The sequence below is a fragment of the Hydra viridissima genome, unplaced genomic scaffold (genome assembly GCF_058129835.1).
Source record: "Hydra viridissima isolate aposymbiotic clone 2 unplaced genomic scaffold, HvirCarnegie_v1 scaffold_3, whole genome shotgun sequence".
Taxonomy (NCBI): Eukaryota; Metazoa; Cnidaria; class Hydrozoa; order Anthoathecata; family Hydridae; genus Hydra; species Hydra viridissima.
In genome coordinates, this window is record NW_028324302.1 from 9,391,894 (window position 1) to 9,404,902 (window position 13,009).

Genomic DNA, 13,009 nt, shown 5'->3' on the forward strand with positions numbered 1-13,009 from the left:
ACAGAAAACGGAATCTTTTGTGTGTTTTTTTTAAATTTTTGATTCGATTTTTTACTGGTTATTGTCACTTTTTTCTTTGTTCTTCCCATTTTTCTAAAACAAGTTAAAATATGTTTTTTTAAGTTGTTAGATTTTCTAAATAATAAATTGAAACAATGTATTTAGACCAAATGCTTTACTATAGGTAGTAAACAAACAAAAAGAGAAAATAACATGTAATCACAAATTTACAATTCAACATGTGAAAACATACAATAGTAGATGAAAAATGCGGGTTCTGGCTCATTGATACTTTTCCATACTTAAGGATGCGTGAGTGAACGTGTTTTTGTAGAGAAACTTAAGGATGCAAACGTTTTTTATGTTTTTTCAAGAAGAAGTATAAAAATCATGCTATTTGTGTACCTTTTAAGATGCCTAAAAATTCGAAGAATTTGTTTCAAATTAAATTTTTAAGATGTGTGCTTTATTTTTCTAAGTTGACTTACCTTTTTATTCAATTTTCTTACCTTGTTTTGTAGTGACCGATGGCTAAGGTGTGAATTCCGTCTTCTAAGATAATTCTTTTGTCGTCGTTAGCGCTGAGTGCGACTTTGTTAATTTCTTCGGTGTAATTTTCATGAAGATGAGAGCGGATAACGTTCATGGTTGCAAGTTTTTCTTTCTTATTCATTAAGCATTTGTAGTAATGTTGATGTCTTATTTTATTTTCAACAACGTTCTTTTTGACGCCTTTGCATTTTTTGTGTTCTTCATTTTCTTTAGGGATGTAGTAAGAGTAGAGCTTGGGTCTAAGTCCAACAAACTCTTTAATTTGTTTACCAGCAGCCTCATCTTTGAACATGCCAATAACCTTTTTATTTTCACCCACTTTGAAGCCAACGTTTTGAATGGCAGGATGGTCTTTAGGAAATTCGCTCGTGTCAAATTTTTCAAGCACATCATGGGCAATATCTTTGTAAAAATCTTCTGTTTCGATTTCGTAAAAGAGCGAGTCAGTGTCGGTCATGAGTAATTTTGCATGATCACCGTATTTAGGTTTCATGTAGTCATAGTGGTGTTCAAACATTAAAATCTTGCTGATGTCGAGGATGCTCATTCCCAAGTAAACAGGTTTGTTGTAAACCAGCTTTTTTCTTTTCATGTGAACCGCGATTAATTTTTCATCAAAAATGGTGTAGCTTTCGAATTGAGGTTTTTTGGATAATTTTAAGGCTTCTTTTTTAGTGGTGACAAGTTTAACGTCAACATGATTTTCGATGTTTTCCATGGTTTTTCCAAAGACAGAGTTGTTCATGAGTTTGAAAAATTCCTTATCAGATTCGAAGGATGTTTCTGTTCTTTTTTCGGTATTGAAATCGATGTATGGTTTCATCCAAGGTTCTTCTTTAAAGGTGAAACCTCGATGAATTTTGGTGATGACTAATCCCATTCGTTCATAGAGTTTTAAGTTTTCATGGTGAACGACGTATTTTACTTTGTTGTTTAAATTGGGAACCAGCTTTTCTACTTTTCCAATGGTTAATCTTTCAGGAGCCAAAGGGTAGTCATTGTGTAAATCGTGAAGCTCTTCAGGATAGTTCAAATCGACTTCGAGAATGCACGGCATGCTGCGCCAATTTTCAAGATCAGTTATCCATTTGAATCCTCCAACGGGAAGAGGTTTGCTCATGGCCCATCCATAAAGATTGTTAGCATCTAAATACTGGAGGAATTTCGATGGTTGTGAAGGATCATAGTCTTGCATGTATTTGTTATTGGCAGTTCCAAGACGGTTGGAGATCATGCTGATTCCACCGCGTATTCCTTTTTGTGTCATGCGAAGCATATCAGGATCGCTAAAAAGTTCTATTTTAGCTTCAGTCTTTTTATAACAAGCTTGCATACCGAGCCCAGGGCAGGTGTAATACCAGGTGGGATCTTGTTCGTAATATTTTATGCATACGTCTCTAAAATTTTCAATAACATCAGTTTGAATGAGTACGTCTGAGATGTTGTACAGCTCGTGGTATTCTTTAAACGTTTTGCATCCAAATACGTTCCAAACGTTTTTAGCATGCGCGTATTCTTCATCAGTGATGTGTTTATCGTTTAGTCTGGAATAAAAGGCTTCTTTGGGTGGCAATTGCGTTTCGGAAAACTTTTCAATGGAGTCTACCCAATCATAGGGGTAAATGCCTTTTTTTCTTATCAAGTTGAACTGTTTATCTTCAGGATAATATTCTCTAACGTTTATGCATTGTTCATCGGTTAGATTTTTAGTTAGTTTGTCTAAACCGAAGGGTAAGAATCTGTAGCTGTCAAGAAACCTCATTTCTTTCAATACTTTTTTTGGTTTGCCTTTCTCATCGATATAGTCTCTCACTTTGATTTTTTTCGAGAAGCTGATGTAATTTTCTTCATTGTTGGGTATGCAAGTTAGCTTTCCGTCTTTTCCAGCTAATTTCTTGATAAACAAATGACTGTCGTAACCGGATAGATTGTGTAAAAAAATGGGGATGAAACTAGGGATTTGATAATCAATGTTGCATTTGTTATGAGCAGCTCCACGGTACTTTCCAGTCAAATGACAGTGATCCCACACTTTGTCACCGTTAAGATCCTTTTTGCAAATGTGACATTCTGTTGCAGTTTCAAACTTCTTCTTGTCCTCATCAGTCTCTATTCTATTTTCCTTCTACTGTTCTAGTCGTGAATCGATAATTTTCCAAATCTTTTTATGGTCTTCTTCAAGCCTGGTGACAAATTTTTGAGCCACGTCATCGTCATCGCTTTCTGCTGTGTACATGACTGGCTTTCCCATGTAAATGGTTTCGTCGAAGCATTTGATGAAGTAGCTAAACGAGCTTGGAACATGCTTTTGGTATTTTTTGGTGTATGACTCTTTATTATTATATTCAGTGTTGTCCTCGATGGGTTTGGTGAAACATTCAAAGTCATCATTGACCACAAACGGAATTCTCATGGACATGTTGTAGTTTTTAAACTGAACTGTTGTTCCTTCTTTAGGAAGTTCAATTCGAACCGAGATGTGCTTATAGCAGTCTTCTTGATGTTTTTGAAGCTTTTCTTCTTGGTCATAAGCTTGCATGCAATTTCTGCAAATATGTTGTTTTCTTTTTCCTTTTGTTACTGAAGAACCAACCAGCCTACCTAAGCTTTTAATGAGGCAGTAATGGTTAGTGTCTTTGTTTGAAATGAGCAGCAAATCGATATTATGCTTTCGATCTAAAATTTTGGATATTCGTAAAGGATGGATTATTTTTTCTTCGTACCCAAAGACGTTGATGCTAATATCTGGATTATTCGCTTCAAACTTGTTGATACCTTGAGTAAGGGAAACAGGAAATTCCATTCCGTTCCAATTGAGCTCTTTAGATTTTAGAATCAAGTCTTCATCAATTCTCTCACCGTTTTTTTCTTTTATGTTAAGCGCCCTGGTGACACTCCACATAAAGCATTGATTGTCATCGTTTTTCATGTTGATGATCGCCTTTTTACTTTTTAAGCTAGGAGACAGCTCTATGTAGGAAGAACCGCTGAAAGGTATCCAATCAATCATGTTAACTTCTACTCTTAAAATTTTGTTGACTCTCCAATTGGATCCTTCCTTGTTGTAGTTGGACATGTTTTCAGGAATTCTTTCTTTCCGTGTTTTAAAGCTTTCTCCTTTGTCTGTTGATTCGAGAATAATTTCATATATAGACGGGGAAGACCACAGTGCGAAGATTTTCTTCTCCAGTAGCAATATTCACACGCACCATTTCGCAGATTAAAACAAGGTTCGTTTTTGTGTTTTTTTTAATAATATTGATGACAGCCTCTTTGACCATGTTTAAAAAGGCTTCAGGGTCTTCATATCGAATAGAGGGGGTGTAAGTAAATTGCTCAGTGACGTGTTTTAGCGCATGATTAGTCAATACAAACTTAACAGGAGCACCAAATACGACACCTTTGAGAGACTTGATCGTTTCTTCAACACCATTTTTTACGCTGTTTACTGCATTTTTCACCGCAGTTGGAACGTATGGATCAACGAGAGCATTTATTTTGTTGAAACCGTTTGAGAATCAATACACAACGTTCATTTTGTTTCCGTCGGATTTGATTCTGAGCAGCTTGTCAGAGATCACCACGGCAAAGGCTTGAGTGTCTGCAGGAACGTTTGCGTTAAAGGTGGCTTTAATTTGCACGTCCAACACGGTCGATTTTAACCTCTCAGCCTGCTTGCTCACGTCAAAAACGAAAATAGGGCAAATGTGTCTGTAGTTCAGCGCTGTTATATTCGGCTGGGCGACAATTTCGCTGATTCCAAAAATCTTGTTGTCAAACTTGCATGCGTCTCTGTAAACCCTTGAAAATTTGTTGTTTGTAAAGGCCAAGTCGTAATCCACAGCAGGGTACCTTTCTCTATTTAAGGTCACATACATGTTTTTCAAATCGCAGTGGTTGAACACGGAAGGGTTTAGATCTTGACTGCCGTCTTTATTGGTCTGAAATCCAACAATGATGTATCTCGGACGTTCACTGGCTGATCTAGCACTTAACCTCCAACTGAACGTATTGGACACTGGCACGGCAATGGTGTCGCACTGTCTGGATCTAAACGTCAACGGAACGTCCGCTTTGGACTCGATGAGTTTGTAAAGACGGTTGTTGGCCATAACAGAGGGAGTGACATGAGGCATAAACAAAGACAGTTTGCTCAAGGTTACTTTTCCTGCGGCTGTTTCAGCGCTCTTAAAAATGGCATCAACGTCGCTCTTTCTTACAAGGGTTATCGTGTGCTTGAATCCGTAAAGAACTTTTTCGTAATCTTCACATAAACCAAAAATGTGCTTCAAAGGAATGCAGAATGAAAAGGTACCTTTATCAGCAGGTTGCTTAATGATGAAATCCTGTCTTGCGCTAAAACCGCTATTGTTTACAAGATCGGCAAGGGCAGTGCTGTCTCTTTGCCACAGCTGATTCATTCCTTCCGACACTTGGAACTCTACAGGATATTTCAGGAAACCCAGCAAGGTAGTGGCTTGACCTGGACTGTATATGGTCTCAATCTCTTGATTCGACAACTGATAAGAAATCTGACTGAACAGGTGCATGATGCCGTTGTTAACAAGAGTAACCACATCCGCATCCGCATAGGAAGTACCGTCTGCTTTTGTCAGTCTTCCTTCCACCAAAAGGTAAGCATCACAGGGACGCGTGAACAAATCTTGCTGCTCAATGTTGATTCTTATCTCACCGGACGTGTTTAAATTGGTGCTGACCGGTTCATATTCGTGAAATTCATATCTCTCAATATCTTCATCAATGATGATTTCTTCTGTAATGTCTAAAACATCTGAATTTGCCATTTTTCTATACCAAAGAAAAAAAAAATTTCAGATCCTTCAGATCCAAAGGATCTGTGGAAATTCTTTGAATTTTTATGCGATCTTCAGTCCTCTTCCCTCCGTGGAAATTCTATGAAGTTTTACCAGGTCTTGGATTCGGATGGCGTTTTTCATGGACAGAGACCCTCCAAGAGAGGAATAATCGCTGCTCACCTTTGGAGGCCCGACCATTCCGGAAATAATGTCTTTGCTTTTTTGAGTAAGCTTTTGAGTATTTGATCCTTCATGGAAAGAATTTTTAGATCCTTCCGATCCATGGAAAATCTGAGATTTTTTAGGAGTTCCAGTCTTGGCATACACCTTTTCTAGCGCCTTTTTGCCTTGGTCGATAGCCACATCTTTCGCTGTCGCAATCGCCGAAGAAGTCAACTCTTTCCCTGCAGATTTGGCAGCTGTAATCGCCTCTCTTCCCAACTCGCTTTTTGCAATCTTGCCAGCCAAATTAGACGCTGCTCTTGACGCGCCCGATGCTGCTGCTCTTTTTAAAAAATGGCGCAACGTGTCCATGATTCCACTTCCTCCAACAACGTGTTTCTTAACATATCTGTTTCTGTAAATGATCATTTTTTAAATACGAGAAAAAAAATTATTTGCTCTCGATGGACTTCATTATCGATTTGTACTGGTTTTTGCTAATCACCTTTTGCCTCAACAGCTCATCGCAAATGCTCACAGCTTCATTTCTCGATCCCGTATTCCCAGCACGACAAGCAGCCAAGCTCAATTCAAGCTTTTCCACCAACGCATTCGGATCGCTAGGAAGAACGATCACTCCTGAACCTTTTTTTCCCTTTTCAATACGCGCCATTATTTTATCGTATTGATCATTAAAACGATTTTCAATATTACTTCTAACCTCTTGCAGCTTCATCTGTTTATCAAATTCATCAAATCTTTTTTCGAGATATTCAATATCGTAACGAGAAGGAACTGAAATAGAATCTTCTCTATTTTCAGTTTTGCGAGATTTCAGCTCATTTTCAATAGGAATGATGAATTGATTGTATTTATCAATCTCTGAAGCTCTGGGCTTGTTCTTTCTTGCATCAAACTTTACAGCCTCACTCTCTACTAAAATTTTCGAGTAATTAGCCACATCTTCAGCGGTGACGTCCTTTGAAACGCTTGGATTGGTCATGAGATCCCAAAGACCTTTTGTTCCTTCATACTTTTCACCTCCAACAATCATATCGTTGCCTTCAAACATCACTCCCATTTTTCCAATCGTATATTGACCATCGCTTTTTCTCAATTCAAACTTGTTCTTAAAACTTGTTTTAAATTTTGCTCTTGTGTCCAGATCAAAAAAACTCTTTAAAAACACATCGTTCTCAGGAAGAATAGAAGGCTCTTCTATTCCTGTCGAGTCTAAAGGCTCAGATTTAAACTTAGGTTTAAACTCAGACTGATTCGGCGTCATCATCTCAGATTTTACCTCGTTTTTAACTTCGGATTTTATCTTTTTGAGCGTCTTTTCGTTGCTTTGAATAAGAGGTTTAAACAGCTTTCCCACATCCGTCTGAAAATTTGCATCTAAAATGTTGTCATTGATGCTGTTCTGATAAATCCTCTTTCTTCTGTCATTAATCTCTCTCACGATTTCATCTCTTTTGTTCGCGTCTTGTATTTTAAAAAAAGACATGGTTTTTAAAATACGATAGAAATTATTTTTTATATTTACGACTTTTTAGATCCGTGGGAAATCATGATTTCTTAAACAAATTGTTAAACGCCTGAATGGCATCTTCTCGTCCTTTTTGAATCAAGTTCTCTTTAGCCAAGTCATCCATTCCATTTTTTGTTTTGGTTCGTATTTCCTCTATCATTTCTTTAAACTTTTGAAGCTCACCAAGAATCAACTGAAACTCTGAATCGCTTATTTTATTATCCATCAACGCTTTGGAAATGTGCTCGCTGATCGTGTTCAATTTTGACTCTGCCAGCACTTTTATCTTTTCATGCTTTTCCGCTTTCAAAGCCATTCTTTTGTTCACTTGACCTCCGACAATCGATAAAAAACCCATTCCAATAGCCACCCCTTCACACGCAATCGCCGCTGGACTTGCAATAATCGTAGACAAAAGACCAATTCCAGTCGCACCCAATGCTATGCATAAACCTTGCATCGTATTGTCCACATTCGAAATGATCCTGAAAACGCGATGGTACTTTTTGCTGAGATGAACTCGCTTCTTCCTCTCGTTGTCCATCTCTTTTTGGATTTCGCTTATTTTTTGAAGACGGTAAACGTGTCCATCATCCGCTGGAGCTGATGGAAGAACTGGATATATTTCTTTATAACTGTTTAGATCCATTTTTTTATTAAGGAGAAATAAAAAAAATTTCTTCCCTGGACTCAAAAGAAATTCACGATGCAAAGGCTCTCTCCCTTTTTAATCACGACGTCCTTGTCGCTTCTGTTATAAATTTCCATGAAGATGTTCTCTACAGACTCTGAAAAAAGCAAAAAGTGGTTGAAATAATTCAGCTTTAAATTTAGCTCATGCCTCAAATTCAGCAAAGCAACACCTCTATCCACTTTAATCCCAAACATAAAAACAATCGTCTGTTTGGATAAACGGTTCAACTTAATGTCTCTTTGAGCAAATATTTCACATCTGAAACGACGACAAAGCCGTCTAGGAGGATGATCCAAATGATCGTTAAAATAAACGGTGCCTTTCAACTTATTCTCGTCAATACAAATGATTCTTCTCATCTTTTAACAGTAAAGGAAACTTTTTTCTCAATCTTTCTCTCCATTCATCCTCTTCGTCTTCTTTTTTACTTCTAAGATCCGCTACCAGCAAAAGTTTATCACAGATTTTTAATATCCTTTTTGGATCCTCAGACATTTTCATTTGTGTTGAAATCATTTTATGCGTAATAAAACACTTGTCCGAGAAGAAGGTAAAAGCTTCCGGATTGACCGACTTGAGCGTCTCCGGAGTTGAGAGTGACGACGATTCTTCTACCGGATGTGACACTGGGCATGGAGTCTGCTTCTCCGAAATTTCTGTAAAAGGAAATGGTGGTGGTGGAACCGATGGATGCAGTGGATTGGTAAAGAAGTCCCGTCGATTTGTTGTTGAACGAGGATATGTTTGCTCCGTTCCACGAGGACAAGTAAAAATCTTCCAATCCTGAAGAGGAGAAGATGCATGTGCTGTCACCGTCGTAACCAGGAAAGTAGGTGTAATTGTTGGTGTTGTATGGAGTCCAAGGAGTGAGAACGGTGCCGTTTCCGGGAGGTAAATTTCCATCGTACATTCTGACTCTGGATTCCCACCAGTTTCCAGAAGCGCCGATGATGTGCACTCTGATGTATTTGAGAAAGACTCCGTTTCCTTTCCCGTTGGTGTTCATCAAAACATATTCGCTGCCATACGTTGTGTTCATATATCGAAACGATTTGCAGTACAGCTTGAAAAGAGGAATGGAGGCAGGAATGGAGGCAAGAGTTGAAATGAATGGTTGAATCCAGTAAGTGATAGCTGTGGCATTTCTGTTCACCAGTTGAATGGAGACGTCGTTTCTGAAAGGCATGTCCAACGTGAAATATCCTCCCAAGGAAGTGGTGTTAAACATGTTGCATCCCTGCAAAGAATTGGCGTAAAAAGCTCCTCCCAAAGGAGAAAAAAGCAAATCGGTGGCAAGACCGGTAGCGTCCACTCCGATTCCGTCAGTCACTTCTATATAGTTCCCCACATTGATTTCTCCGTCTGTAAAGATTCGAATAAAAACTTGACCAGGAATATTTGTGCCAGAGGTGCTGTATAAAGCCAGCCACAATCTTCTCAACACTCCAGATTTTCCGGAAAACGCAAACACTGGTGAAGTGGTTAGCGCCGCGACCGTCTGAGACTTAAGCCCCAAACTGGTGAAACTGGATCCTGGAACGACACTGGTCAAACTCGATTTTTGCAACAACAAGTCGGTGTAACTTTTTGTCGCGGCATCTTGCGCGTTTGATGGATCAGGCACGTTGATCAGTTTATGCGAATTCAAATCCAAGTCCGCAGTGCCCACAGTAGTTCCACCTGACGCATGCGTGTCCACGTAATTTTTGGTGGCTGAATCTGAAGCAGAAACGGGTTCCGACAGATTGGTCAATTTGTGTGATGTCATATTGACGTCTGTGTAAAAGATGTTGTTGTATGACACTTTTGTGTCCACGTAGCTTTTTGTCGCTGCGTCTTTTAAAGCGGTTGGATCAGAGACGTTGATCAACTTGTGAGAATTTAAATCCAAGCTTCCAGTGATGGTGCTGGATCCGTCCGTTTTGATGAGCATGCTCGAGCTGACGTCCACGTAATTTTTTGTGGCGGCGTCGTGAAGATTGGTCGGCTCGTTCAAGTTGATCGCTTTGTGAAAATTCAAATCCAAGTCTGCAGTACCCACAGTAGTTCCACCTGACGCATGCGTGTCGACGTAATTTTTGGTGGCGGCGTCGTGCGAAGTGGTCGGTTCTGCCAGGTTAATGATTTTGTGAGAGTTGAAATCCAAATCTGCAATGATGGTGCTGTTTCCATCTGTTCTGACATACAGATCGCTTGAAAGAGAGGTTGAATAAGGGTTGTATAAATAACGACCCAATTCTGATCTACCAAATTTGTCAATCATTTTTATATGCCTCAGATTTTATTTTTCAGATCCGTCCAAATCACTACCACAAGGTATTAATGACGTCCAGAAAGTCGTTTCCTTCATCCCATTTTTTCAAGACGTAAAGACACAAGTGACCACAAAAAACCGTGTTTCCTTTTTGAACCCAGTCGCTGTTATAATAAACGGGGCTCTTCAAATAGTGAACCAGTTCGACAAGAGGAGGTTGACCGTAAGAATCGAAACTGCATTTCTTATCACCGTCTTTGAACCAGCACACCCAATGAAATCCGCCTGTGCCTGAGTCTCCCGTATTCACAATGCCACATTCTTTTCTTCTCGGTTTTTTCGGCAATGTGTCTCTATCAAAAACACCTCGAAAGTTTCTTATTTTCAGCTTTTTAACATCCTCTATCAATTGAAAGTTGGTCAAAGCCACATTTGGTAATATTATTCCTTCGACGTTGATCATTTTTAAATTCGTGTAAAATTTAAAAAAGGTCTTCGTCAGATTCATCCAAATCCAAATCGCTCATAATGCTTTGAACAGAAGGAGCATTTTTAGTGATGAACACTTCTGGAAGCTTGACTTGAATAGACTCGATCTGAGAGCTAATAAAAACGCCTTCAATTCTCAAAGACGCAATAGCAAAACACCTTTGACGAACATACCCCAATGGATCTGCTTTTACCATCTTTTTGTTCTCCTTTTTGCAAAACAAAGAAGTGATGCTCTTTTCTTTTGTATACAACTTTCCGAAAAATATGGGAGACGCGTTTGGCATCTCAGATTTGTTTTTAAAAATGGACAAATACTCTGTCATTATTTTTTTCGTTCTTCCTCCTTTTTTCAACAAGGCTGTCTTAAGGTTGACTTGCTCGCGAAGAAATTTTGATATTTTTTCAGTCACCTCTATGAACTTTTCTTCTTCTGCTGTCATGCCCTTTTTATCGTCAAAAGCAACAAAAGACATGGAATATCCCGTCAGCTCTTTCGTTTCCACACTGCGATTTTCAAACACACCCAAAGAAAACAAAACGGGGGTTCTTAAAATAAAAGGACCTTTTCCATTTGCATACTCGTAATACAGCGGAATCTTTTGGTACTGAATGGGCTTTGTGGCTGCGTAAATCTCCCCAGCCAATAATTTACTCTCGTCAAAATTCTCAATCGTCACGAAATTCATCTTTTTTAATGCGAAAGAAATTTTTTTAGATCATTTTTGGATCCGACGCTTTTGATTGCTCTTTGACTTTATTTATTTTTCTTCGAGCATACTCAAATACATCCTCCCGTTGCATGCCACTTTTTTCAAAACGAATCCCTCCACACTTTATTTTCAACTCCCATTCATCCATTCGACGAATAATGGTGAAATCTAAATCATTTTCGAAGCTGTAAATCTTGTAATGGTACTTTTCTTCATAAGGCGAATAATAATACGACTCCTCGTAATCTTCCGTCTTAAGGTACTCATTTATAAAGGGCTCAAACAAAACCATCATCTTGCTCATTTTTTAATGGACCTGAAAATTTATTTTGTTGAGAAAATGACCTATGTCACTCGAAAGCAAACTAATCAATTCTTTATTGCCCACCCACGAATTAAACGATTCTGGATATCCCAACCATTTGACCAATGATTTTTTATTCGTCTTGCGAACGATTTTTTCAATCCTGAATATATCCTGGTGCGTCTTTTGCATTTCCTGCTCATAAAAAGTACCTTGAATTTCTTCACCGTTAGCATCAGCGATTTTATACGTGGGCGGATCCGTATACTGAACTTTTGATACGGTAAAAACCTCCTCAGTCCATCTTGGCGTATACCCTTTTTCAAAATGAGACTTCTTTTTTGTGATTCGCACTTGATCACCCATAGAAAATTTTGGAGACGTTCTTTCCCTCTGTTTACCATTCAGGTTCATCCAGACCTTATTTTTATTCTTTTCATCGCTGGCTTCCACTGGTGTCATTTTAATGGAAGAGTGCTTTGTGTTGTTGTAATTTTCCACCATCTTGTCCAAAACGTCAACGTATTTATTGGTATTGTTGGCTGAAAAATATTTAAACATCCTCTCTTTCATCGTCCTGTTCTATCGCTCAACGACACAGCTTTTTTCCTCGTTTTCAGTAGAGTACAATTGAACACCCAACGCTTTCACGTGCTTGTTGTAAAATTCTTTTCCTTTATCTACCCACAATTTGATGCACTTTCTTTCTTGGAATATCTTTTTCAACGCTTCAGCCACTTCAAGACCTGTTTTACTTTTTAACGGAACAATCCATCCATACTTTGAAAACACGTCAATCACCATGAGCAAATATTTTACACCGTTGTTGAATTTTGAAAACGATTTCATATCGACCAAATCTGCAGCCCATATCTCATCGATGTCGTTCACAATCACCCTTCTTCTTTTAAAATGGTGAATGACAGGTTTATGAAGCTCCTCTGCAAGCTGGTCCGTCCATTTCAGAGGCATTTTTTTTTTTTAGGTCGCTTCGAATTTTTCACGACTCCCAATCCAAATTTAGCTTTGGCTTTAATCACAGGCGTAATGAGCTTTCTCTCATTAATCTCTCTTTGAGTGGGGTTTGGAATGGAGTTCATTTCTTCAAGCATCATTTGATCAGCCACATTCCTGTTTTGTCGGTCGTTAAAATATTTATAAGCCAAATCATGGTGATACGCTGCATTGTCCACTCTGTCTACCGGCTTGCTCCAATCTTGATACATGTCCGTAGAAGTCAATCTCTTATCCAAATTAGTGCCGGGTCCTGCAAAGTTCATCCCAGGATTATGCATTTCTCCTGGAAATTTTGCCCATGGAAGCTTCACTTTGCTCGACAGCTTATTTATCGATTCAACCAAATCACCTCCTTTTGTTTCTTTAGCAATAAATTGGCATTTGGTCGTTCCGCAAGAGTCGCAAGTCCCTTTCAACATAGGTCTATTGTTTTTTGTCATCTCCTTTTTCAAGTGAATGGTTTCAGTTTCTCTTTT

At 38.6% G+C, this 13,009-nt stretch overlaps 2 protein-coding genes across 2 annotated transcripts; both read right to left on the bottom strand.

Annotated features, from left to right (window-relative positions):
* Positions 1–359: 359 nt before the first annotated feature.
* LOC149890903 (uncharacterized) lies at positions 360–3,628 on the bottom strand. Its single transcript, XM_090081991.1, has 3 exons — positions 2,929–3,628; positions 1,605–2,364; positions 360–417 (listed from the first exon to the last, which is right to left on the bottom strand). Exons 1-3 carry the CDS (start codon positions 3,626–3,628, stop codon positions 360–362), a joined length of 1,518 nt encoding a protein of 505 aa, XP_089938117.1.
* A 442-nt stretch (positions 3,629–4,070) lies between these two features.
* Positions 4,071–5,440, bottom strand: LOC149890904 (uncharacterized). Its single transcript, XM_090083464.1, has one exon. It carries the CDS (start codon positions 5,355–5,357, stop codon positions 4,071–4,073), a length of 1,287 nt encoding a protein of 428 aa, XP_089939590.1. The 5' UTR covers positions 5,358–5,440.
* Positions 5,441–13,009: the final 7,569 nt, after the last annotated feature.

Excerpts from the sequence above, each read along its gene's own strand:
- LOC149890904 (XM_090083464.1), bottom strand. The coding sequence starts at position 5,357 with ATGGCAAATTCAGATGTTTTAGACATTACAGAAGAAATCATCATTGAT.
- LOC149890903 (XM_090081991.1), bottom strand. The coding sequence starts at position 3,628 with ATGTCCAACTACAACAAGGAAGGATCCAATTGGAGAGTCAACAAAATT. Across the intron at positions 2,365-2,928 it reads GGTCAATGATGACTTTGAAT|TGAGAGACTATATCGATGAG; the intron begins GTTTCACCAAAC and ends AAAAAATCAAAG. Across the intron at positions 418-1,604 it reads GAAAATTGGCGCAGCATGCC|GCATCTTAAAAGGTACACAA; the intron begins GTGCATTCTCGA and ends TCGAATTTTTAG.